The 24,395-nt window shown below is 39.0% G+C and overlaps 1 protein-coding gene across 1 annotated transcript in view; it reads left to right on the top strand.

Annotated features, from left to right (window-relative positions):
* LOC126298622 (calcyclin-binding protein) overlaps nt 1–24,395 on the top strand; it is a 60,843-nt gene that overhangs the window by 30,109 nt on the left and 6,339 nt on the right. Inside the window, exons 2-3 of the mRNA XM_049990026.1 lie at nt 5,855–6,062; nt 6,444–6,540. Of these exons, the coding sequence (XP_049845983.1) occupies nt 5,855–6,062; nt 6,444–6,540 (305 nt within the window). The remainder of the gene's footprint in view (nt 1–5,854; nt 6,063–6,443; nt 6,541–24,395) is intronic.

Genomic DNA, 24,395 nt, shown 5'->3' with positions numbered 1-24,395 from the left:
ACTGATTCAGGTTATTTAATTCTTCCTCAATTGACGCAAAATCTCCATCTGCACCATGGGAGGCTTCACCCTGTTCAGATACTGTCTTTGTTGTTGTTGTCCTGTCACAACATTTAGAACACACAAAATCATCACTAGAAACGTCTTCACTTTGAAATAGTCTTTCGATGGGAACACTTATTCCCAACCTGAACAACGTTTTGTTTTTTGTTTGTTTATCTTATATATCTCTCTTTTATGGATATACAAATAGTCAGCACACTTCACTCTCCTGTGGCCTCAGACAGAAGACATTTCAAACAGTCGTTTTCACAAAACACAATGCAGCTGTGTCAACTGGCAAATTCCTCATGAAAACGCAGAACTCACTGGATGATCTCAGATTTCTTAGAAGCCTCTTCAGTAAACAAATTAGCTCTGAATAACTGCAATACAGAAACGTGCAATGAACAACCATGACAAAGAAACTGACAAGAAACTACAACAAAGTGTAAGAAATAACTGCAACTAAGAAAGTGATAAGAAATAACTGTAACAAAGACAATAGAAATAAATATTGTAACAAAGAACTTAGTTAGAAACAACTTCAGTTATAAGTTAAAAAAAGAAAAAAAGATGTTTGAAAATAAATCCTGCCCAACTTAAGTGGAAGCTCTCCTTTACAGAGAATACAGTAATACATGGTACTAATCAACAGAAAAAAAACCTGACTCTTCTGGATTGGCATTTTTGGGAAAAAAGTTCTGTAAATTTAAAAAATATTCAAAAGGCGACAGTAAAAGAATTTTGACAGAAATGTCCAGAGGATACCATTGTAGTCATAAAGCAATTATCTTTCAAGTAAAAACAACTCAAACAAAACTCTAGAACTGTAACAAAAATACAGCATTTTAAAAAAGGTTCTGAAATTCACATCTTCAAAATGGTTTTCGCAGTGTCATCTTTGGAGGCCTGTATCTTCAGGGCAGGAAATTTTTGGAGAAAACAATAAAAAAACAAGTGTTTCATACTTACTCCAGGAATTTGAACTTTTTCGAAGTTCAATGTAATCCGAGACTATGAAGGTATTCCCCCCTGCCTGAAGTGATATGGATTATGCCGTAGAGTAAACTCCACAATACGCACCAATCGCAATCCAACATAATTAACAACATATGACAACACAACTTGGAAGTTAACACAAGCTTTTAAACACTGTATAAGTCGCATGCTTCTACACATACCATACGTGCCACCATAAAAACATACTTACTGACCAAAGTCAGCTGGCACACATCTTTAGCACTCTAGTGGTAGCAAATACACACACACACACACACACACACACACACACACACACACACACACACACAGAGAAAATCTCTTGAATGGCCAGTGTAAACCTCTCAAGCCACAAACCCATCTGGATAGAACACCATACTTTGTCCCGCTAACAGCGCCACATACACTGGTCCGAAAGATGTGGCAACTTTGGTCAGTCTCATACCTTCTCCACAAATACAACAAGTAACATACTTTGCCATTAATTGAATGACTGTTCGCAAACATACACTCTGTAAATACGATCAGTTTCAAACATGCTGAAAGGCTATGACGTAACTTCACAGAAGCTCTCCTGCTAACCTTGCAGAACTAGCACTCCTGGAAGAAGGGATATTGCAGAGACATGGCTTAACCACAGCCTGGGGATGTTTCCAGAATGAGATTTGCACCCTATAGTGGAGTGTGTGCTGATATGAAACTTCCTGGCAGATTAAAACTGTGTACCGGACCGAGGCTCAAACTTTGCATTTCGCAGGCAAGTGCTCTACCATCTGAGTTACCAGAGTACGACTCACATCCCGTCCTCACAGCAAGTTTCATATCAGCACACACTCCACTGCAGAGTGAAAATCTCATTCTGGAAACATCCCCCAGGCTGTGGCTAAGCCACATCTCCACAAGATCCTTTCTTCCTGCAAGGTTCGCAGGAGAGCTTTGGTGAAGTTTGGAAGGTAGGCGACGAAGTACTGGCAGATGTAAAGCTGTCACGGGACATGAGTCGTGCTCGTGTAGCTTGGATGGTAGAGCACTTGGCCGCAAAAGGCAAAGGTAACGAGTTAGTCTCGGTCCAGCACATAGTTGTAATCTGCCAGGAAGTTTAATAAAGACAATATAACAAAGTAGAGCAAAGTGTGTGAAATTGAGTGGCACATAGAAAATTCAAGTAATAGTGAGAGATAAATATCGCATGGGATTTAAGACTTCAAGAAATAGTCATTAGTGACAGTTTGGAGGGAGAAGATAATTGTTACATGTAGTTTAAATAAATATAAAGCCCTAATGATATACGATTATTCTTGAAGAGAGGACAAACAGGAGATAACGGCTGTTATCAGAATGTGTTTCAACTTTGAAATATACATAAGGTGAAACTTAGCTGTAGGATTTCTTGAGAACTCTGGATGCTAGTGAATAGGGGTAAATGAAAAAGCAGATGAGATAAGTGTTTAATAATTATAACTTTCTAATAAGTGAGTTACTGACAATGGGTTGAGAGAAAGTGATTGCAAATGACCTATTGTTAAGAATAATGCTTACTTTCACATGGAATAATTTGAATAAACTGTAAACCTCAAAGTAAGATGATAGTACCATGTAAGAAAACCCTAATGTTAATTGTAAAAATAGTGTTTTCAGAATTAAATAAGTTATGTAGTGGAACACACTTGCATTTTTTGTAGTTCATGTAAAATACGTTTTAGGCATTGAAATGCTCATTGGAGACTTTTCCTTCTGAATTTGTTTTTACAGTGAAAAGTGCATTAAATATAATGTAAACAACATGCAGTTACCATGACCCTTGACTCATTTGCTTTGCCAACTCATAACAAAATTATCACCTTTGAACCCAACCAAATGCTTGTATTGCACTGTTGATCTGTCATTCACAACCAAGATTTCAAGATGGGTCCAATATCATGCTCTCACCCAAAATTCCAATAATTAAGTTTTGGTAACAGAAATAATAGTTAATTTACTTTTAGGTAGTTCTAGAATATATTAAGGGAACAGGCTTATGCTTAAAAATTTCTTAATTTAATTCACTCACAATTGCCTGATTTAAGAGACTAAATTCCATTATCCATGTTTTACTTCTGTTGATTTTCATCTTATAGCCTGTTCTCACGACACTATTCATTTTGTTCAACTGCTCTTCCAAGCTCTTTGCCATCTCCAACAGAATTACTTTCATAGGCAAACCACAAAGTTTTAATTTATTATTTCTGAACTTAATGCCCTTTCCAGATTTGTTTCTTGGTTTCCTTTACTGCTTGCCCATTACACAGATTAAATAACATTAGGGAGAGGTACAACCCTTGTCGCATTCCCTTTGTGAACACTACTTCCCTTTTCAAGCCCTTAGACTGTTAAAACTGCCGTCTGTTTTATGTACAAATTGCAAGTAAATTGGCACTTTTCATAATTTACCATCTCTACCTTCAGAATTTAAAGTACAAATGATGTAAATGTAGTTTACCTTTCTGCAGTCTAGCAGTTCTAAGCCAAATCATAGGATCGGTATGGTCTCGTATTTCTCTGGAAGCCAAATTGATGTTCTCAGTGATTTGATTGACTGACACCAGTTTTCCATTCTTCTGTAAATGTCTATCAGTATTTTGCATGCATGCCTTGTTAAAATGATGGTTCAATAATATTTAAATCTATTAGCACCAGCCCTCTTTGCAATGGAAATAACATTATTCTTCTTGAAATGTGGTATATCACCTGTCACGTATATCGCGCATATCAAAGGGAATAGTAAGAGGACTTGTTTCAGCATAGGTCTTTCAGTACTCTGCAAAGTCTTCTTGCAATAATTTTTTTCATCATATCTTCACTTGCTTCTGTTGCTCTTTCTGTAATATTGCTTTAGAGTTTGTTTCCTGTATATTGACACTATATATTCCTTCCACATTTCAGTTCTGTCTGCTTTGCATAGTATGGGCTTATCATCTGAGCTGTTGGATGTCCATACAAATGATTCTTTTTTCTCCAGCAGTGTCTTTAGTTTTCATATATGAGTATGTTGCATCTGTCTTGCCCCAAAGCCATATATGATACTGCAGTGTTGAATTTCTTGCCTACCCATTCCTGCTTTGCCAGTTTGGCACTTCTTGCAATTTTCATTTTTTATAGGTGTGTATTCCCTTCTGCCTGTCTCATTTGCTGCATTTTTATATTTTCTCTGAATACCCCAGCTGTCATTTGCCTTCTGCAAATGTAGACATGATTATCAGTTTTTTCTTTCTCCTGATTTTTTCCTAGTATTTGTCTGATAGCAAAAATGTCAGTTATTTCTTAATTTGTCAGTCCATTGTGGTCTTCTTCAAATCGAGGTTCTAGACTAACTCGGTACAAGTGCATGTACTGTGCTGGCGCTTTTGCTTCTGTTGGTAAAGGTTTGAGCAATGAATCACAGGAAGACGACAGGACAAATCATGACTGAGGTGTAGGTAGCCAATGAGTCTCATTTGTAATTTTGTATAATTCAAAAATGAAATTAGCAGGTATTTTATTGTACAGGGTTAGAATTTCACCACATTATCAGAATTTCGAAATTGGAAAGAAGACATCAAAGTAAGTTACTGCAGTGATGACTGTGTATCTTTGCTATGTTACACATCAATCTATAATGGCAGTCTTATTAATGTGTCGAGATTCATTGAATTCACCAACTCAGTCAGATTATCACAGTCAAACCAAATCTAGGCCTCAGGTTAAGCTACAGACAGTTCTGTCATTGCAACAAGTGCCCCCCCCCCCCCCCCCCCCACACACACACACACACACACAATGGCTTTGTCAGTTCAAACCAAAACTCACTCTCCAACCTACCGTAAGCCCCAGGATACAAAACAGGCCAGTCTGTTGACGCACTTGGTTTTTCTGGTCACCAAAGGAATACAAAAATCAGGAAGCAACCTTGAAATTGATAATACTATTGTTTTGATTCTTTCATTGACTGGCTAAAACTGTCCTGTCACATCCTATACAAACAGCTTTGCTGATCTACATACAGTAGAAGAGAGGTGTACTGTCAGATGCTGCCCCTGTTTAAGGCTTTGGCTGTCTTTCAGTATCTTTTGCTGTCACTAGACATAGCTCCCCATCCAGCACTACAGCCACAAAATGTAATTTATCTTTTTTTTTTTTAAAAAAAAAAAGAGTATTTTTGTTTTGAAGTACAGTGCTGCATTGCATAGTGAGGAATTAGTGTGTCCGTTTTTGGCCTTCTTGTATTTGGAAATAAAATAAAGAAGTGAAAAGCTGTGTGGCTTCAACTTTATTCTATGATTAAAGAAATTACTCAACAGTACCCCATTTTCTGCACATTGAAATTCCTTTGTCACGAGAGATACTTAATGGTGACAACTGTAGAGCCATAAGGACATCTCATATTTACTGAACTTGTCAGCATGTGTTGCTGTAAACTTCTTGAGAAAGGTCCCTATTTAAGTTTTGTTTCCAGTTTGTCTACAGACATCTTGTGCTTGCACAGGAGATTAGGGTAAACTATAGTCACTTGACCTACATGTCAGTTTTATTTACATAAGAAACACGTATATGTCATTTACATTTAAGAAAAAGAATCATGGATTTAGGATACCTATAAATTGTGTTGTGGGAACTGCACTGATTTAATAAATTTTCTTTGTGATTATGACAACTGCATGTTGTTAACATTGTCAAAACACCAGATTTCATGATGTGTCATTTGGATTAGTTAGTCTCAAATATGGGTGATGCTACATTGATGTGAGGTTTCTCAATATCTCTACTTATGTTGCAAATACATACATACTTTTTTCAGCTCCAAGCGACAGTTGAAGAACTTAAGAGGCTTAGTAATTTGACAGAACGACAGAAAGTGAAGGACATTTTGCTAGTCGAAGCCAGGAAAATTGAGACTGAAATTTCATTATTGAGAGAACAGAGCGGAGCAGAAATAGCAGAATCATCTTCAGGTGGTGCCCGAAATGCACCTGCTCGATGCTATGATGTGCGATTAACTAATTATGGTTTGTATCAAGTCCATTAGTAATATAATAATATTAAGACCTCTATGGAAGAATAAGAAGAAATATAACTGTTCTGCCACATTAGACTGCAGTGGATTAAAGTTTCTAACTTGTATTAGTATTCATTCATTTTTAAAAATAAATTCTTTTTTATTTCATTCTCTTCCCACTTACGTCACTAGAAGTAAATTGAGTCTTTCATATTGCAATGCAAACTACAAACTTCATTGTAATGAATAACCTCCCTTTCTACTTTGTCATCCTGCTCTGGATTTCTTTACTGATGTATGAAATACGAGCTGCTTGTAAAATTTTCCTTATCATTATGGCAATAAACAGGTTTCGTATAATTGATATCCAATGTGTGGTTGTTTGTTTCAGCATGGGACCAGTCGGACAAATATGTTAAAATTTATGTTACTTTAAAAAATCTTGAAGCACTCAATGAAACAAATATTGAATGTGTTTTCACAGAAAGGTGAGTAAATACAAGTTCACATATAGTTATGTCCATGTGTTTTAATCTGTAGACCATGACAGTGAATGTGCTAAATGTAAGCAGTTTATTTATTTTAATTACATATTGTGGTGGAAAATTGTCTGGAACTTGTGACAAACATAATTTATCTAATCTTTTAGAGAGACTGATTCACTCTAAACATACTTAATTACTTCTTGTCTGCATTTCATGGAAACTGGTGAGTTGACTAATGTTGTTATTCCTGACAAGCACGCTGAGAAGTAACTATTGTAAATATTATAGGGAATTAACAGTGATCTCATACATAATTAAAATACTTATCAGTCTCGATCGCAAGGATTTATTAAAAACTAAAAATGACATGTCAAAATGGTAACTGGTTGACTTCATAAAAAAACATTTTCAGACTATGTCTCTAAAACATTAAACACTAATATTCTTCAAAGGGAAACAGGTGTCACAATTACACATATCAACTTTGTAATAAATATGGATAGACAGGCTTAACAAAATAAAAAGGTCTTTTACCATCAGATGGTGAGTATTGATGAGGACAGAGCATTGGTAAGTGTTGAAGGATACTGCTGGTAACTGCTAAATAGCAGTGAAACTCTATACATTATAAAGAAGCTGCTTTGCCTCTCGCCAGCTGCATGCTAACATTGAGAGCCGATACGGCTTAACGTGATGGGACTGTATGAGAAATGTAGTTGGGTGTTAGATATGGATAAAATAAAATAAAATATTAACGATTATATAAAGTAAAATGCAAAAGTAATTATTTTACTTCAGCAAAAATAACTTCAAACATATATAAACATCCAACACAAATAGAAGAAAGAACACTAAACTGCCATCTATAGGTGTTGGATAAAAGTTCAAACTCGAATATTGAAGCAGAGATGAGTGTTGCGACGCCAACCATTGCCGTGGAGACAGTAGCTGGGAACTTAATGGCAGTGTCGATGGTAAGAAATATGGTGCATCATAGATGCAACATCAGAATGTTACCATTGGTCACCATGGATACAAGAATTGATTAATGATGATGAAAATTGATTAATAAAATGTGTCAAACCTAAAACTGGGTACTAAAACAGTATGAGTGATGAAAGACTGAACACGTCACAGTGGTTAAACTTGAAACTATAAAAGAAAATGCACTGACAATTGGTCGAAAAACACCGTATGTACAGTGATTGGCTTATGACCTAATTACGTGACAGAATTTGTGTCATAATTACCACCTTTATAGAGTAAAATCTGCCATAAAAAGTATAACAAAAAGAAAAGAAACATATTTTATAAAAAGAGGGGGTTCATGGAAATTACCAATGGTTTAAAGTGAGAGAAGCAAGAGCAGACCTGCATTACAGCAGATCATCAAACAGATGAAAGAAAAGTTTCTCCCAAAGTCTAGTTGCTCATACACAATGGTAGATGACAGTCTTTTGTAATAGGTATGGTATCAGTCTCTTCCAAGGTGTCTAATAGGAGCCTTTTTGGGAGCATTATCTAAGATTTTAAAGTTCTGCTGGATAAGCCCTCCTGAACTTTTACTATATATGACATGCTGCCAGAACACTTACTTAGTACAGGCTTTGCTAGTTGTGTGCTCTTTGTGATCAGTTTGTACTTTTTATAATGACTGTTGTAATCATTACAATAAAATCTTGTCCACCCCCGAGTTAAAAATCTCAACTTCCAACCTTAAGTCTCTGCTTATTTTGGAGTATGTTACTGGTAGTTAAAGCCGTGGTGATACGTATATTAAAACTATTTATTCTATCAGATTGGTTACCTATATAGATTTTTTAACGAATTTGTATGTAGTGGTGGCAGGAGCATCTGAGGATATCATCTGCAGCTCGTGGATACTTCAATACTCTTTGAATCATTGGAAAAAGAAAGCTCTCTTATATTTCATTAGATGACAGGAAGCAACATTGAGATTGGTATCAGTTACTGTACATTTTCTGTAAAGGGCAAAGTGATGTTTTCCATTGTTATTGCTGATAATATGGTCAATAGAGTTGATGAAGGAACAGCAGCAGACGTATTCATTAATTATATTGAGACAAAATTTTTCAGAAAGAATCCAGAAATTCCTAATATAAAAATTTATAATAAACATATGGATGATGTTACTGCTTTAAAGAGGTTCAGAAAAAGAAATTGATCATTTAGCTACAGTTCCAGACAGCATTCATCCAAAATCTTCTTTTACCATAGAAGACAAAAAGAACAGAAGTATCAGTTTTCTTGATCTTACTGTTCCCAATTACAATGATAAGTATCACTTTGCCATTTACAGAAAACCTAAGGCAACTGAGAGCATTATCAACTCGGCTTCCTGTCATCCAGTGAAATAAAAGAGAGCTTTCATTTTTTCAATGATCCGTAGATTATTAAACTATCTACAGTAGTTCACAAATTGCGATATTGAAACAAATAGCTACAACTAATGATTTTAATGCAAATGAGGTTGAAATGAAAATGCTCAGATGCTCCTGTCACTATTACCCACAAATTTAACATGGCCTATATAGGTAACGTGCCTGATAGCATAAATAGGTATTTTAAAAATATGGATACAACCCTGGCATCTGCTACAGACCACCTACTCCGAAACCAGTTAGGACATAACATTGGAAGTGGAAATAACTTGGTGGTTTACAAGATTTTTTGTAATGATCGTAATAAACATAATATAGGACAAACAAGTCACGATTTTCTAGCTTGCTTCAGAGAGCACACAACTGACATAGTCTGTACCAAATCAGTGTTCAGGCAGTATCTCATATATAATTCATTCAGGAGGGCTTATCCAGAAGAAACTAAAAAATCCTGCACAGTGTCTGTAAGGGCTCTTAAAAGGGGGCAGAAATCGTTTAGAACATCAGTTTTTTTTTTAATTTTCTTACTTGAAAGTAAATATAATGGAGGCCATCATTCTAAATTTTTTCTTTGAAATTCGATCTACAAATGATATAAAAAAATTAAAATGGTAAGCAGTGTAATGTGCCATACTCACTTTCCAAGATACCCAGTGGAGGAAAAATTTTGTTGCTAAATTTTGCCTGTGAACCTGAAAAATATAGCTTTAGAAGGCTATGATTTTTTATACAACCTTGCAGTGTGGTATACGAGGCTGTGGAGCTTTGTAAAAAAGTTTTTATGCTGTTTAGTGGAATTTTTTGTGCAAGGTTGAAGATATTGTTTTTCAGTGCCTACACCTAGTAAAGTATTTAAAAATGTATACCAAGACTGATGTTGAGGTTAGGGTTGGGCCTGCAGCTGCAAATATTAGCTTGTCTCCCAGTGCATCTAAACTAAAACTTGGGAAAGGTATTGTCAGAAGAGACCAAAGTTCAAGAATTGTGGATCTCGAATTGCTTGCAGAGGCACTTAGAAAAACCTGCAAGTGCTTGTTTTGTGGAGGAAATGGGAATTTGGTGGACGACAGAAAGACAGAATGTTTGTTTGCACATTGTGCATTTTATGTCAAAACTGTGGTGCTGACACACTATTCAAGACATTGAAGGCCAGTAATAGACTGTATGAAGCCTTTTAAGTGATATTGTGAACATGCCTGGTCCTCTCCTAAAATTTACTGCAGTGGACACTACTCTCCTCAGTGCAGTTGCAGAAGTAAATAAATAGAGCATGAAAATGGCAGTCCAGGGAGCAATTCAAGGAAATTGTGGTGCAACTAATATCAAAGATATAGCAGTTGCCTGTGACAGTTCCTGGATGAAGAGGGGGGGCATCACTGCACAAAGTTTCGACAGTCGTTAGTGTTGACACTGTAAAAATAGTAAACTTACAGGTGTTGTCTAAACTTCGTTCTGCGTGTTCTTTGCATGAGGAATATAATGATGTAGTGCACTGCAATTAGAAATAGCCTCACAGATTTGGATACTATGGGGAAGACATTATAGGCTATTTGGTTTCATTACTTGTAGACACACTACACCTCAACATGGCATATGTTCTAATGAATGGTGCAAATTTCTGAGAAGCAAGGAAAGTGGGGAAGCTTACAGACATAAAAATTACCTACCATATGAGGTTGCAATGACCATTAAACCAACTTTTCGAGCACTGGCTTCACCAGAACTGCTAGAAAAATGTCTGCATGGCAAAATGCAGAACCCAAATGAAAGTTTTTATGTTCTTATTTGGAAATGTCCAAAGACTGTGATTCCAATTTGGTAGTGAAGATTCTTGCATTGGAATGGGAATGTGGAAAGGCTTCATATCCTCAGCAAGCTGGGCTTCACACTTGAAGTCTTCACAGAGCAGATATTACCGATCATCAGTGAATAATGAATTGCGAAGGCGGAGACTTAAGTACTGAATATAGGAAAAAAATTGCTAGGCAAAGGACTACAGGAGCTAAAAGAGCTGTGAAGACCTGGAATATGGGTATGGCCAGTTTTTGCTAAGGTATACATAATTTTTTTTTTAATAGTTCACTCAAACTTTAAAATGATTTTTCTGCAGCTTGAGGTTTTCTCCTTCCAGGAACACACACATCAGGAAGTACTGGAAGGCTTTTGATGAAATAATTAAGTGGAACAAAATTTTAATCTAGACATTTTATGGTCATAGGGATAATTTTTCTGTAAAAAAGTGTTCAAATCCAAAATATCATAGCAAATAATAGAAATAATTTACCAAAATGTTACTGCACTTAATTGTACATTTATTAGTGTAGATTACTGTACCATAGAAAAAACTTGCCAAATTTGCTTGGAAATAATGAAAAAGTGTACCTTAAAGTAATAATCTAACAAAAAAATTCAAAATTTTCTGTTATTGTTTTGATTTTAACTATTCTCCACATATTCAAATATTCTTTAACCACTCACGTGGTTTTACTATAGAGTTTTAGGTTTTATACCTATCACGATTAGATTTCGATCCTCATTCATTGATCCTTATCTACATGGTGACCAAAGGCACCACTCTACCATTAAATCTATGGCACGCCATATTCTTTGCCAGTGTCACTAAGCATGAAGTTGTTCAAAGCTGCCATCACACAAAGGTTGGCATCTCTACACTAACCTTTGCTTCAATATTTGAGTTCAAACTTACATGCAACACCTGGAGAGGTGACAGTTTATCATTCTTACTACTATTTCTGTGGGTTGTTTACATATGTTCCTAATTGTTCTTGTCAATGTAAAATACTTACCACTACATCTTATTTACTTTCATGTAATTTTTAATGTTGTAGATAAAATACAACTACGTAGATGTCTCATGTTTTCTCTATGGTGCCATCATACGTTAAGCCCTATTGGTTTCCAATGATGTTGTGCAGCAGGTGAAGGGTGGAACTACTTCTTTATAATGTGTGGGTTTTTGCTGCTATTTAGCAATTACAAGTGCTCTCTTCATCACTTATGAATGCTCTGCCATTGTCTCTGCTTACCACATGATGGTATAAAAACTTCATATTTATTATGTAGATGAAATGTGTAATTTTGACACATGTTCCCCTCTAAAGATTATTAATGTTTAGCATTTCAGGAACTTCGACTGAGACTGATTTTTGTTAAAATCGATACTGGTTATTGTTTTGATGTGTGATTTTTGTTTTTTAATAAACTCTAGTGATCCAGGGTGACTAGTATAAAATAAGTAAATAAGGGACTATTTAACTTCTTTGGCTCATTAACCTTAGCAGTAGCAATGTATTTTCTGTAACATGTACTGCCAGTTGGAGGAAAGGTGGGGCTACATTATGACCACCACAAAAACAAATTTTGGTAATTGTTGTTGACTTCTTATTCACAACATAATTTTTAGAGAGCTAAAGATATGTAAGTCTAGTCCTGAACCTGAAAATATTGAATATGTCATTTTTTGTGATTAGTCACATCTGCTTCCAAAACCAAAATTTTTGGGTCCAATTTAACTGAAAAATCTAACAGTTATGGAATATGAAAGAAGAAATCGCTAAAAACAGCAAATATTACAGTTTGACTTAGCATTTAGTTATGCATTTTGGGGAGGAGGACAAACTGCAGTCTGTGAAGTGGTCACTATGCACTATGACTAAAACTAATTATGCAGACACTCAATTAACTGTCAATGTTTCCCTTAAATAGTGGCTGCTGAATTGTAGTGTAGTCCTCAGAACAGAACTAGTTAAACTGTACTCAACAGCATAGTTGCAGGAACTATGTTGAGCTGGTTGCAGACAGGAATTTCGTCCTCTGACTGCAGGGTAGGAACCGTCTGTGTGTCTGTGGCACATTATCTTTTCTGCTTGTTGAAAGATATCCATACCTGCTGGTACTAGCTGGAAATGAAGCAGTGCTCCCATTGGCAACACCGTTTGGTGGCTGGCAATACCACTGGTGGGTAAGAACAATGTGCTGTTGGACGTGGCACAGAAGCAGAATGTGGTCCAGATGTGTGAGTGCCATCTGGAGGGTGCCTGGCGAGTGGTTGGATCTGTGTGGTGGTGATCATCGTGGCACATGTTGTGCACTTCGTAAGCCATGTCACAACAACATCCCTGCACTGGTAGGAGGGGGGGGGGGGGGGGGGCGAGGGAGGGCCGGTGAAGCCAGCTGGCTTGGTTAATGTCTTACAGCCTTGTGCTGATCTGGGTATTTGGTGTATGCATGCATGCATGTATGTTGCACCATATGCCACTTGCCCTCTGCACTATGGGAATCCTATACGAAACAATGCTGAACAGGCGGCAGGTTAAGAGTTAGGCATGTTGCTGCCTGGGAGCTGGTCTCAGGTGTGAGGCACAATGTCCAGTTCAATCAATTTGCTGCTGGCTGGATGTAGCTGGGCCCATCTGTTCGAGGTTCTGTCAGTGGTAATTGCTGGCTGCATTGGAAGGTTTATCAGATGGCTTGCTGCCTGTAGGTATTCTGACCCTGTAAAAGAAAACGGCACAGGTGTTACGGCTATATGCATGTGAGGGGGGTGTGGCCTGATTTGGTTTTCAGGTTGCATTGTTACGCAAACTGAACATTAAATTTTAAGTAAATTGCCAAACTACTCTAAGAATATGCCTGCTACCCATGTTTTTTGACACACATGTTCATTGAAATGAGTGCTAGTTCAGTCAGTTCAAAGATATATTTTGTTCTAAAAAATGTAATATAGTTGCAAATAGTTCTTGTAGTACAGGATCATACACAAACGATTCTGTGAAGATTTAATCCCATTTTCAGGTGTAAACATTTACAAAAAATATAATGAGAATTACAAAGTACAAGGAAAAATCAGAAAGATAGGGAAAGAAGTGCTCACATATAGTAACTAATTTAACATTGAGAGACACACGGTCTTCCAATGTTCAGATTGTGTTCAAAATTTTCAGAACTGCTACAGTTGGATAAAAATAAAACATCCAAAATACTAATGGGTATCAGGTGCAGCCATTGTACATGAGCCCTGGGAGCTGCGAGTAAAGAACTAAAGAGGAGCTCAAATAAGATCCTGGAGAAAAAGATATGATGATGATCCTGCATTTGGATAGAAAAATATACTCACTAGCGATGAGATTTCAGGAGAACCACATCATGGAAACATGACTATGCATGCAGTAGGAAGGTCAGGCCATCAAACAACCCAGCTGACAGTGTTGTTGAAACTGCTGGCATATAGTTTGCCAGAGAGAAGTGGCCAACAGGTAGTGTGGAAATGCACCACTAGAGGGAGCAATAATGGAGAAGGAAGAAGCCATATTCGCACCAACTGAAGGCTGGGAACAGTTAAAAAATGAGAGGAGAAAGACAGCAGTATAACAAATATGTAGAGGAATTACAGTGCACACAGTAAGAGCTGCTATGATTAAAGTACTGTACAGAAACTTCCTGTGATAAAACATAGTACAGAGAGATTACAGAGTGACCAATAAGTGGTTAAAATTGCGATAAAATCCATTATGGGATCATATTAAATGGAGCCAAGTGACTGCTCCATAGTCGTAAATTGATACTAAACATAGTTAGTGCAAATATGTACAGTGGTGGGCTGACAAAGGAATCCAAACTGCAAGGACAAGTATGCAAAAAGAAGAAGAAAAATACCTGGTGAAAGAGCTTACGGTGGGAAACTGAGGAAGAGGGGAGTGCACAGTCAAAATTTGATAGGATGACACTGAGTCCCAATTGGCCATTCATGATATGGTTGGGAAACAGTTTTAAGGAGTGCAAAATACCTCTGTCAGACCATTACGGATATTACCTTCATTACCACTACATAAAATCCTTAAATTAGTGGTCGAATCAGAAATAGTATGTCCAGTTATACATAGGTCAGTGGTAAGTGCAGATTTTGGAAACATCCCATTTCCCAAAATTAGTGGGCATGACAGTCATTACAAAAAAATGGAGTAGAGACCTGTAGAGCCAAAATTATTAAAATTAGACTGCTCATTATGACGGAATTAGAAACCAATACCCCTCAAAATAAAAAGGCTGGGGGCAATGCTTTTTGCTTTTAACTGTTTACATTTTTTTTTTAATAGGCTCTTAGTAAGATATCATACGGAAAGATGATTTTCTATTAGTCTCGCTGGTGGGAGAGTAATTTCACTGGGCAGGAGAGAACAGGATTGATTTTCTTTTGGATGTCTTTGTTAAAATTAGAGTTGTAGCTGTTAGTATAAGCAATGTCGCTGATAGTGTTCAATTCTTGGTTAAAGGCTTCACGTAGAAGTGGGAGAGTATCAATTCTGTAAAGGAGGGACTTGACACTGGTCTCTGTATAGCTGAGAGAGTGGTTGGACAGTGGATGAATCAGGATGTCTGTGGCAGATGGTTATCTTCTAATGCCAAACTTCATCTCAGCCTCTCAGGGTAATCGGTAGATCTAGATAAGGGAATGAACCATGAGTACTGTATTGAATCATAAACTGAATTCTAGTATGTAACTTTAGCTGATTGACAAAGATATCATAAACGTTGTTTGGGTCAGTGTGTGTAGCAGGATGTCATCTATGTAGATCACTCTCTCTCTCTCTCTCTCTCTCTCTCTCTCTCTCTCTCTCTGACCGATGAGAATTATAAACCTTTATTGACTTGTCTACATTTTGATAATCTAAGAAGAAATAAAATAAACAAATAGAAATTGTTTACATTAGTTTTTATCTTCACTGACTCTTCTGTTTAGCCTGTCATCTATGGAACCACTATTTTTAATCATCTTAACAAGGTAGCTGTGAAAGTTAAATCTTCTATCTCCATTGTCACAAATATTTGGCCATTTCTTCCAAACATGTTCTGGTTTTTGAACATGCACCTGATTTCATTTCTGTACTGATGTGAGAATGTTTAGTTCAGAAACATATAGTCTGCCTGCCACTCCTTCATTGGCTATGTAGAACGAGCAGCTGCTGTAACCCCTCCCCCGGTCGTCTGTGTCGTACCTCATGGTGAATGTCAACAACATTGCTGCACAAAGCGTGTAAGTACGTCACATGCCTCAGTCCACATTTTTTAGCACCTCTTGCAGAAATGTATGCTGCTGTTGAGGATTTGTCCAATTTTAAAGTTCGTTTAATTCAGAGTACAAATACAGGGTTGCCACAAGTTCTGGAAATCGGGGAATACCAAATGTTTCAGGGAAATTTGAAAAAACACTGGAAATATCTCATTTTTGTCTCAGTAGATGAAATGGTTTGTTTACTGAGTTGTCATACGTCATCACTGGCTGGGTGCAGTTGAGTACGTGCATCACTTCTCTACTCCCTCATTCTTATTGCTTCTCCTCTTCCTACCACTCTCCTCAGCTTGCAGTCGGTTCTGCCATCACTTCTTGCCACTAGCCTAGCAGCTGCCGATGAGAGCAGGGAGGTGGAAGCAGTGCTTTGTTTGGATCTGATTCTCAAAGGTCGTTGACACAGCAGCCAGAGATTGTCATCATGTATGCATGAGTTGTCTGAGGGACCGTGTGAGTGTGTGTATGCTCTCGTTTTCTGACAGAGGCTTTGGCTGAAAATTTAGTTGTGAGAGCGTGATTCTTTTCTACGTGTTTTTCTGCAACTCAGCAATCATCTTTATGAGGAGTTGCTACCTATCCTCATTAGTATTAATTCTCAGATCATTTGTGCAAGTTAAATGTTGCATGGATTAATCAGTGTGATCTCATTTCATCAACATCGTGTCTGTGACATGTAAATAGTGGGCCACATGAGTGGACTTCCATGACAGGCCAGTACCACAGGCCATTTCTGTGGGTATCTCTAACAGATCAGGCCTGCTGATCTGAAGCCCATTTGCCAGCAAAGTTCAAGCCCTGCCCATCAGATTTAGTCTCACCAATCTGCCTGCAGTTTGGTTCTGTTTGTGTATGACATAGTGAAAGGGATTTGAGCCAAGGATCCAGGACTGCAGTGCTCCTCGGCAGACCAGAGGCCACGAGTGATGGATTTCACGAATTACAAGTGTCTCACTGCAAGTACATTGTACTGTGCAGTGTGTTTATTTACACTAGGCTGATTGACATAGGGTTAAATCCAAACCTACCTCTCTGATCGGGGTGTCATTCCATCCATTGGGAGATGAAAAAGGTATACGCCTCCTTAGTGCCCACATGCACCCTTTTTATCACCTTTGATAGAGTGGTGCTTTCATCCAAGATCAAAGCAGGCTATGAAGTTTTCTCAGTCCAACCGTACATTCTAAACCCAATGCGCTGCTACCAGTGTCATTGTTTCAACCATACTAGAATGTGTTGACACCAGGCCCAATGAGTAGAGATGGGCATGAGGGTGATTGTCCTCCTCCTCCTCCTCCTCCTCCTCCTCCTCCTCCTCCTCCTCATCCCTGCTGTATCAACAGCAATGGCGACCATGCTGCCTCCTCTCAAGATTGTCCCATGTATTTCGATGAGCAGGCTGTCCAGGAGATCTGGGTGAAAGAAAAGGTTCCTTACCTGGTTGCTTGCAAGTTATTGGCTAGTCACAAACCCTGCATTTCACCGTCGCACTTGTAGTACTTTCATTGTTACATCTCCCTCCATGAAGGACATGGCTATGCAGATATGCTACCTGAAATACAGCTCTGAGATTGTGAAATCACCCAGTGTCATGGTAGTATTGCAGTCACCTTGTCCAGCTGTGCAACAAGTCATCAAACTCTCATCTCACGGGGTGAAATCGCCAGCTACACAACCAGCAGGCCAGAAAGAACAGAAGGAATACTCCCGTTAAAACTTCCTATGTCCCTCCAGCCAACCAACACTTGAGTCTTCCTTTGCTAACCAGAAAGGCTCGAAGTCCTACAAAGAAAAATCGTCTTCTCCTTCACACTTGAAGATCCTCTTTGACGGTGTTGCCATGTGATACCTTTGCCAGACCAGTCTCCATGTCTGTTTTTCTGCATTGAACTCCTCAGGCTGACAGCAGAAGAAAGCCAATGCTTCTGTGGACCTCATGGAGCAAGATCCTCCTCCTTATGTGCCTTGAAGCAGCGAGTCTTCGCAGGCTGGCACTCGGCAGCCGCCGAGGTGACACCCCTTCATTTTTTCCTCATCATGACACTCCTCAATGGAATTTTTGTAGCCTTCAGTCAGACAGAGGATTTTCAGCCACTTTTTAGAATATCAGCGTCCACTTTTACTCTACTTTCAGAAACAAAATTGTGTCCTCAAGATTGCTTTGAGCGTTAACATTTTTTCGTTGTCCATTTTGACCATCCACCAGAGGTCGGCATTCCATCTCATGGGGGAGTCATGCTGCTCATATGGGATGATGATCATAGTCAACCCATCTCCCTGACTACCAATCTTCAAGCTGTTGCAGTTTGCATTTCCTCCTTCCTCACTCAACCTTTTCCTTGTGTACCATTTACTTCCCTCCTCAGTCATTGTCACCAGGGCCAACTTCCTCCAGCTTATTGGGCAGATATCTCGCCCATTTCTGCTGTTCAGTGACTTTAATGCGCACCATCCCATTTGGAGTTCACCCAGAACCTGTCAGAGAGGTGCCCTCTTGGCTGACCACCTTAATCAACTTAACCTTTTGTGCCTTAACACAGGAGCACCCACATTCCTGACTGACTGCTTGCACACCTATTCCCATGTGGACCTAACCTTCTCCACTACCCATCTTGCCCATTATCTCGAGTGGTCCGTTCTTTCTGAGACCTACTCAAGTGACCATTTCCCGTATAATATGTTTGCTGACTCGTACCCTACTTATGTGCACACTAAAGTGGCAGCTTAGTAAGCCTGACTGGAGGCTTCACTCCTCTTTGACGACCTTTGACGAACACAATTTCCCCAGTTGTGATGACCAGGTGTAATATCTTACAAACTTTATCTTTAGCGCCATAGAATGTTCCATTCCTTGCACTTTGTCTATACCACACAATGTACTAGTCACTTGGTGGACTGAGGCATGCCGCGATGCAGTTTGCATGCAGAGACGTTAGCCTACAATGGCAAACTGCATTCATTATAAACAGATTGGTACAGTGTCATCGCGTTCTTTGGGATAACAAAAAGCTAACTGGATTTCATCCACTACTTCTTTAACAGTCCCCACCCCCTCTTTCATAATGTGGGCCAACCTCTGACAGCTCTGTGGGACCAAGATCCATTCCCGAATTTCCAGCCTCACAGTAGGAGACGATGTTATCGTAGACCCTATTGCTACATCAAACACCTTGGACTGCCATTTTGCGGAAATTTTGAGCTCCCATCATCATCCTGCCCTTCCTCCACTATAAACAAATGGAGACAGCTCAGGCGATACCCTTCCCTTTTCAGAATCATGAGTGTTAGAATGCTGCCTTTACTATTAGGGAGCTAAATCGTGCTCTCACTTCACCCTGATTCTCTGCCCTGGGGCCAGACAATGTTAACATTCAGATGTTGCAGCACCTTTATCTTGTGTGCAAGCACTTTCTCCTTTATATGTTTGTCTGCATCTGGGCAGAGGGCCCGTGTCCCAGACACTGGGGTGAAGCCACTGTCTTACCCATACCTAAGCCCAATAAGGACTAACACTTTCATTCTAGCTACTGCCCCCTCTCTGTAAAGAGCTGTGTTTGCAGGGTGGTGGAACATATAATTCATACCCAGTTGGTATGGTGGCTAGAGCTTCGCAATTTAATAACCACTGCACAGTGTGGATTCCGTCACACTATTTTGCAATTTACTATTTTGTCACTGTCCAGCTATGTCATGAAGGATTTTCTGCCGACATCCCAGGCTGTGACCTTGTTTTTCGATTTCGAGAGAGTCTAGGACACCTGCTGGAGGACTAGTATCCTCCGTACTCTCTACATGTGGGGCTTCCTTGGCCATCTGCTCTGTTTCCTTGAGGTATTTTAAAGGGGCTGAGTTTTCAAGGTGCGTGTGGGTACTGCCTTGTCGGACACCTTTGTCCAGGAAAACAGCATACCTCAGGGTTCTGTCCGGAGCGTGATCCTCGTTGCTATCGCCACTAACCTTACAATGGCCTATCTTTTACCTGGCATTTTTGGCTCCCTTTTTGTTGATTATTTTGCCATCTATTGCAGTTCATGGACCTGTCTAATTGAGTGGCGTCTTCAGTGATGTCTCAATCGTCTTTACTCATGGAGCATCAACAAAGGCTTTTGTTTTTCCACTGACAAAATCATTTGTATGAATTTCTGGTGGTCCAGTTGGTTTCTCTCACCATATTTAAGTCTCAGGCCCATTGCTCTGCTATTCATTCAAACTATGAAATTCCTGTCTAGCGAGAGCCCCAGGAAATTATCTCGGTCCTCCTATGTGTCTTTCTTGGCAGTCTGCTGTACGCTGTCTCTCAATGTCCAATGTGTCCTCAATGGTACTTCCAAGGGTACAGATCGAACCACTCTACTTCGTTTGTACTGTTTCCTTGTCCGTTCGAACCTAGACTGCATTGTTGATGCATCTGCACATCCGTCTCAGTACTACCCGTACTACCCACCATTATGGCATCTGTTTGGCCACTGGTGCCTATTAAACTACTAGCCTGGTTGAGTGTCTGTATGCAGGAGCTGTCGAACTACCGCTGTCCTACCGCCCTGACTTTCTCCTCAGCAGATATGCATGCTATTTGTCTGCCAGATGTGGCCATCCATTCCATGCTGCCTTCGATGACTCCTTTGATTGTCAGTATGGGCACATCCGTATTCTGTTACCTCCTGGAATTCACTTTTGGCTCTTGCTGTGGCAGATTAACTTCACGCTCCCTGCAGCTTTCCTGGTGGGTATGAACCTTTCATCACCTTTGCTTCATGCGGCAGTCCATGTTGGCCTTGGTCTGCATTTGCTTTGACGCTACACCAGACTTACTATATTGTGTTCAGTTTCATGACCTTCCCATGAAACTGCATCATAGTACCTTTGTGTACACTGATGGCTCTCAGACTGACTATGGTGTTGGCTGTACCTTCATCACTGGAGTCAATATTTTTCGGTATTGGCTTCTGGCACACTACTCAGTATTTACAGCAGAGTTCTTCATCCTGTATCAAGCCACAGAGCACATCCAGCAACACAGTGTTCTCAATTGTCAAGCTGTATACGACCCAGGACAACCGGGAAATTCGGGAAAAATCCTGGAATTTTTTCATCCGGGTGAAAGGCAGGGAAAACCCGGGAACTTTTCATTGTTTTAGCTTTTAATTAAATTTTTGTAATTTTGACTGGTAAGAACTGATTCTCCAGCAAAGAATGTTACTGTGTCCTGCTACTGGAGAGTGATACTGCAGCAGTAAAATATAAATGAGGGGGAAAAAAATAAAGCTTTAGTGGCAAAGGAGATACACCATGCATGCACAAGCATCTGCAAACAGCAAAAATATGTCGAAGGCCTGAGGGCGAAGACTATGTAATACTTGGTAACAATAAACTGCTTTCTATGAGCGTGATGTCAGAACTGTTTACACAGGTTCATATGTTCACCACCAGGCTCAAGTGCAGTTGACTCACTTATGACCAGTACCTTCTCCCACTTCCCGCTGCTTGAAGTGTGGCTGTTGGCTGTATTGGTGGTAGCAGCAGGCAACCAGATGCTAATGAGAAAAATTATTCTCGCGCACACTAGCTGCTAAACTCGTGCATGCACAGAGTTGTCAGAGTTGTTTTGGGGAGGGGGTTAGTCGTCACCGGACCCCTATTTGCATTAAGTGATTTTAGTGTCTCCTTTTCATTCACGTCTCCCACATCAAATGAAAACAAAATGGATTTCTGTGGCTGGGAGCGATCAAGGGATTTATGATACATTATGGAGGGCCAAAATATATTATTAGTTTGTTTTCTGATTTTATTTTATTTCAAAGTTATTAGCAGTCAAGCATTAGTCGGCTTGCAGAACAATGAAACTATTTTTGTAAGTTTGCTAAAGAAATTTGGCTTTATTAGTCTTTCCCCTGAGGCAATCAATGTATTTTAAACGAATTGTTTCGTTCCACAGTTTTGGCTAGTTCCAACTGTTCGTTGAATTTCAAGTGCATGTTTTCATCTTCTGCCATGTATGGCATTAAGCTATAATAAAGAACTGAGTATGAGATAGTACAGTACTGGTACTCCAAGAAAATTTACACTTCAAAAACCTCACTGAATAGCTTAATATCAGACGGGACCTACTTTATTGTGAATCTGGAAAAGTAACAATGTGCACTTCAAGCTAAATTTTATGTTTTGGTAGGGTTTACAAAATTCCAATGCTCTTGGAGTGTCCTCTGATGTCCTGTTTCTTTTATGGCGTAATAAGAACATGTGGACTTCTTACACCACTACAACTGCACACGCGCAATAATGCTACCAGTCTCGGGGTAGTATTGGGAATGGTGGTTCTAAAAAGTGTTACTTTCAAAGTAAATTTCTTCTTATGCAAGATGAATTATGTTACGTGAGAGAAAGTGGGATGAATTTCTAAATCACAGAGTGTTTAAAACTGAACACTTTGAGGACCAGCCACTTACAAGAATTTTGAGCCAAGAAGACCAGACATTTGTGTCATAGTTTTAAATTTACTGGCACATTTGTGTGATGTATCTTAAAGTATAACACGCGCGCAAAAAAGCTTAGTATTACATGTGGAATCCTAGCTTTTCTTGTAGCTATACTATGCATATTAATGTAAACCATTAAGTTATCCTCTTTGTGTGTTGGCACTACATAACAGTGATCTTGTTATTGGCTGAATATAACACACGTCCTATGCTTTGAATATCTGCTGTCATTGCCTGGCGAGATCACGTGGCACGACTAGCTTACAAAAGGACATCGCAATCTCGATTTCAACGCTCCGGAAAATAACATGCTGTGTTCGGTGCAGTTTGAATTTGTATTTACGCGATATTAAAATATGCAGCATATATGTTGCTGCACATCAAACGTCTTTCCAAAACTTCCCTTTTTTTCATCAAAGGACTTCCCAAAGCTTGTCTGCCCCATATTTTTTTCCCATTGTTCCCGTTTGCACTTGCCGTCTGAGTTATTGGCCATTTCAGTGAATGACGCGTATGCTGTGGACCACATTTTACTTTTTATCCATTGCCGCAATGTGGTGATGACCATTTAATTTTTAGTTCTGGACCTCCACTTCTCTATTGCATATTTTATAGACCTTTTTCCACGTCCCTGTTTGTACCTGTCTTATCTTCCATCATTGGGGATTGACATGTAGTCATTTTTAACTCCTCTCATTTTCTTCATGTTTCACACTTTTGACATGGGTTCGTATGACCCTAGTTAGCTTTGCACCATAAAACTAAATTGGGGGAGAAATATGGAAGTCCTTACTTTTTTACTTACCCTTCGAGATATCAAAATTTGTCAGGGAAAATACTAAAACTTGTCTGAAAATATCAAGCAATTCAGCTTGTGGCAACTTTGAAATAGATTGAGTCAGACTGCAGTTTAAATGCGGTAGATGTTCGTAAAAAGGCAAAGTACAGAGTATAAATTCACATGGTTGGCAACAAGACAAAATTTGGAGCATGCTCACTACTCCCCTCCCCACACCCATTATAGTGTCAACTACACTCGTGTCAATGTTCCATTAGAAGGTTTCTGTTGTGCTATGCTTGAGCAACAGTGAAACATGGATAGCTATGTCTTTTAATGTGTAGGTGATGTGTGACAACAGCAACTAATACGTAAATAAAACATAACAACAACATGATCCAGTCCAATTTTTGAACTTCCACTCATCCCATGGTCTAGTGCTGTCTGCTGGTACCATCTCCACAACATGTCTTTCCGCTATCTTATAACAGCAGTTGCAGTCAGTTTAATGTGATTTGTTTAATGAGTTAGACATTTAATTCTGGATTAATTTTCTTTCTCGTTCCATCTGGATGTCACCATTTTGTTCTAAAGCTGATTAAAAGCTGGTAATGGTAGCAGGCGCTATGTGGTGTGGATTGGGTGGTTTTTTTAGGTTAGAAGGTCTCTGGAAAACACAAGAAGGGCTTCAGTCACAAAGGGTGCAGGCCAAACACAGGAAGAACGTAGATACAGCAACCATTGCTATAACTGTTGCAAAGTGTCGTAGCTGTGTTGGGGAAGTACCAGAGCTCCAAGCGCTAATAGAAAGCACTGATGCTCAAATTGTTATAGCCACTGAAAGCTGGCTAAAGCTGGATACAAGATCAGCCGAAATTTTTGTGAAGAACCTAATGGTGTTCCGAAGGGAAGGCTAAACACGGTTGGCGGTGGCGTGTTTGTTGCTGTTAGTATTATTTTATCTTGTCTCAAAATTGAAGTAGATAGTTTCTGTGAGTTAGTATGGGCAGAGGTCATTGTTGGCAACTGGAATAAAATAATAATTGGATCATTTTACCGACCTCCCAATTCAGATGGTACAGTTGCTGAAAGGCTCAAAGAAAACTTTAGTTTGA

The sequence above is a fragment of the Schistocerca gregaria genome, chromosome X (genome assembly GCF_023897955.1).
Source record: "Schistocerca gregaria isolate iqSchGreg1 chromosome X, iqSchGreg1.2, whole genome shotgun sequence".
NCBI classification, from domain to species: domain Eukaryota; kingdom Metazoa; phylum Arthropoda; class Insecta; order Orthoptera; family Acrididae; genus Schistocerca; species Schistocerca gregaria.
This window is presented reverse-complemented; position numbering and strand designations above follow the sequence as displayed.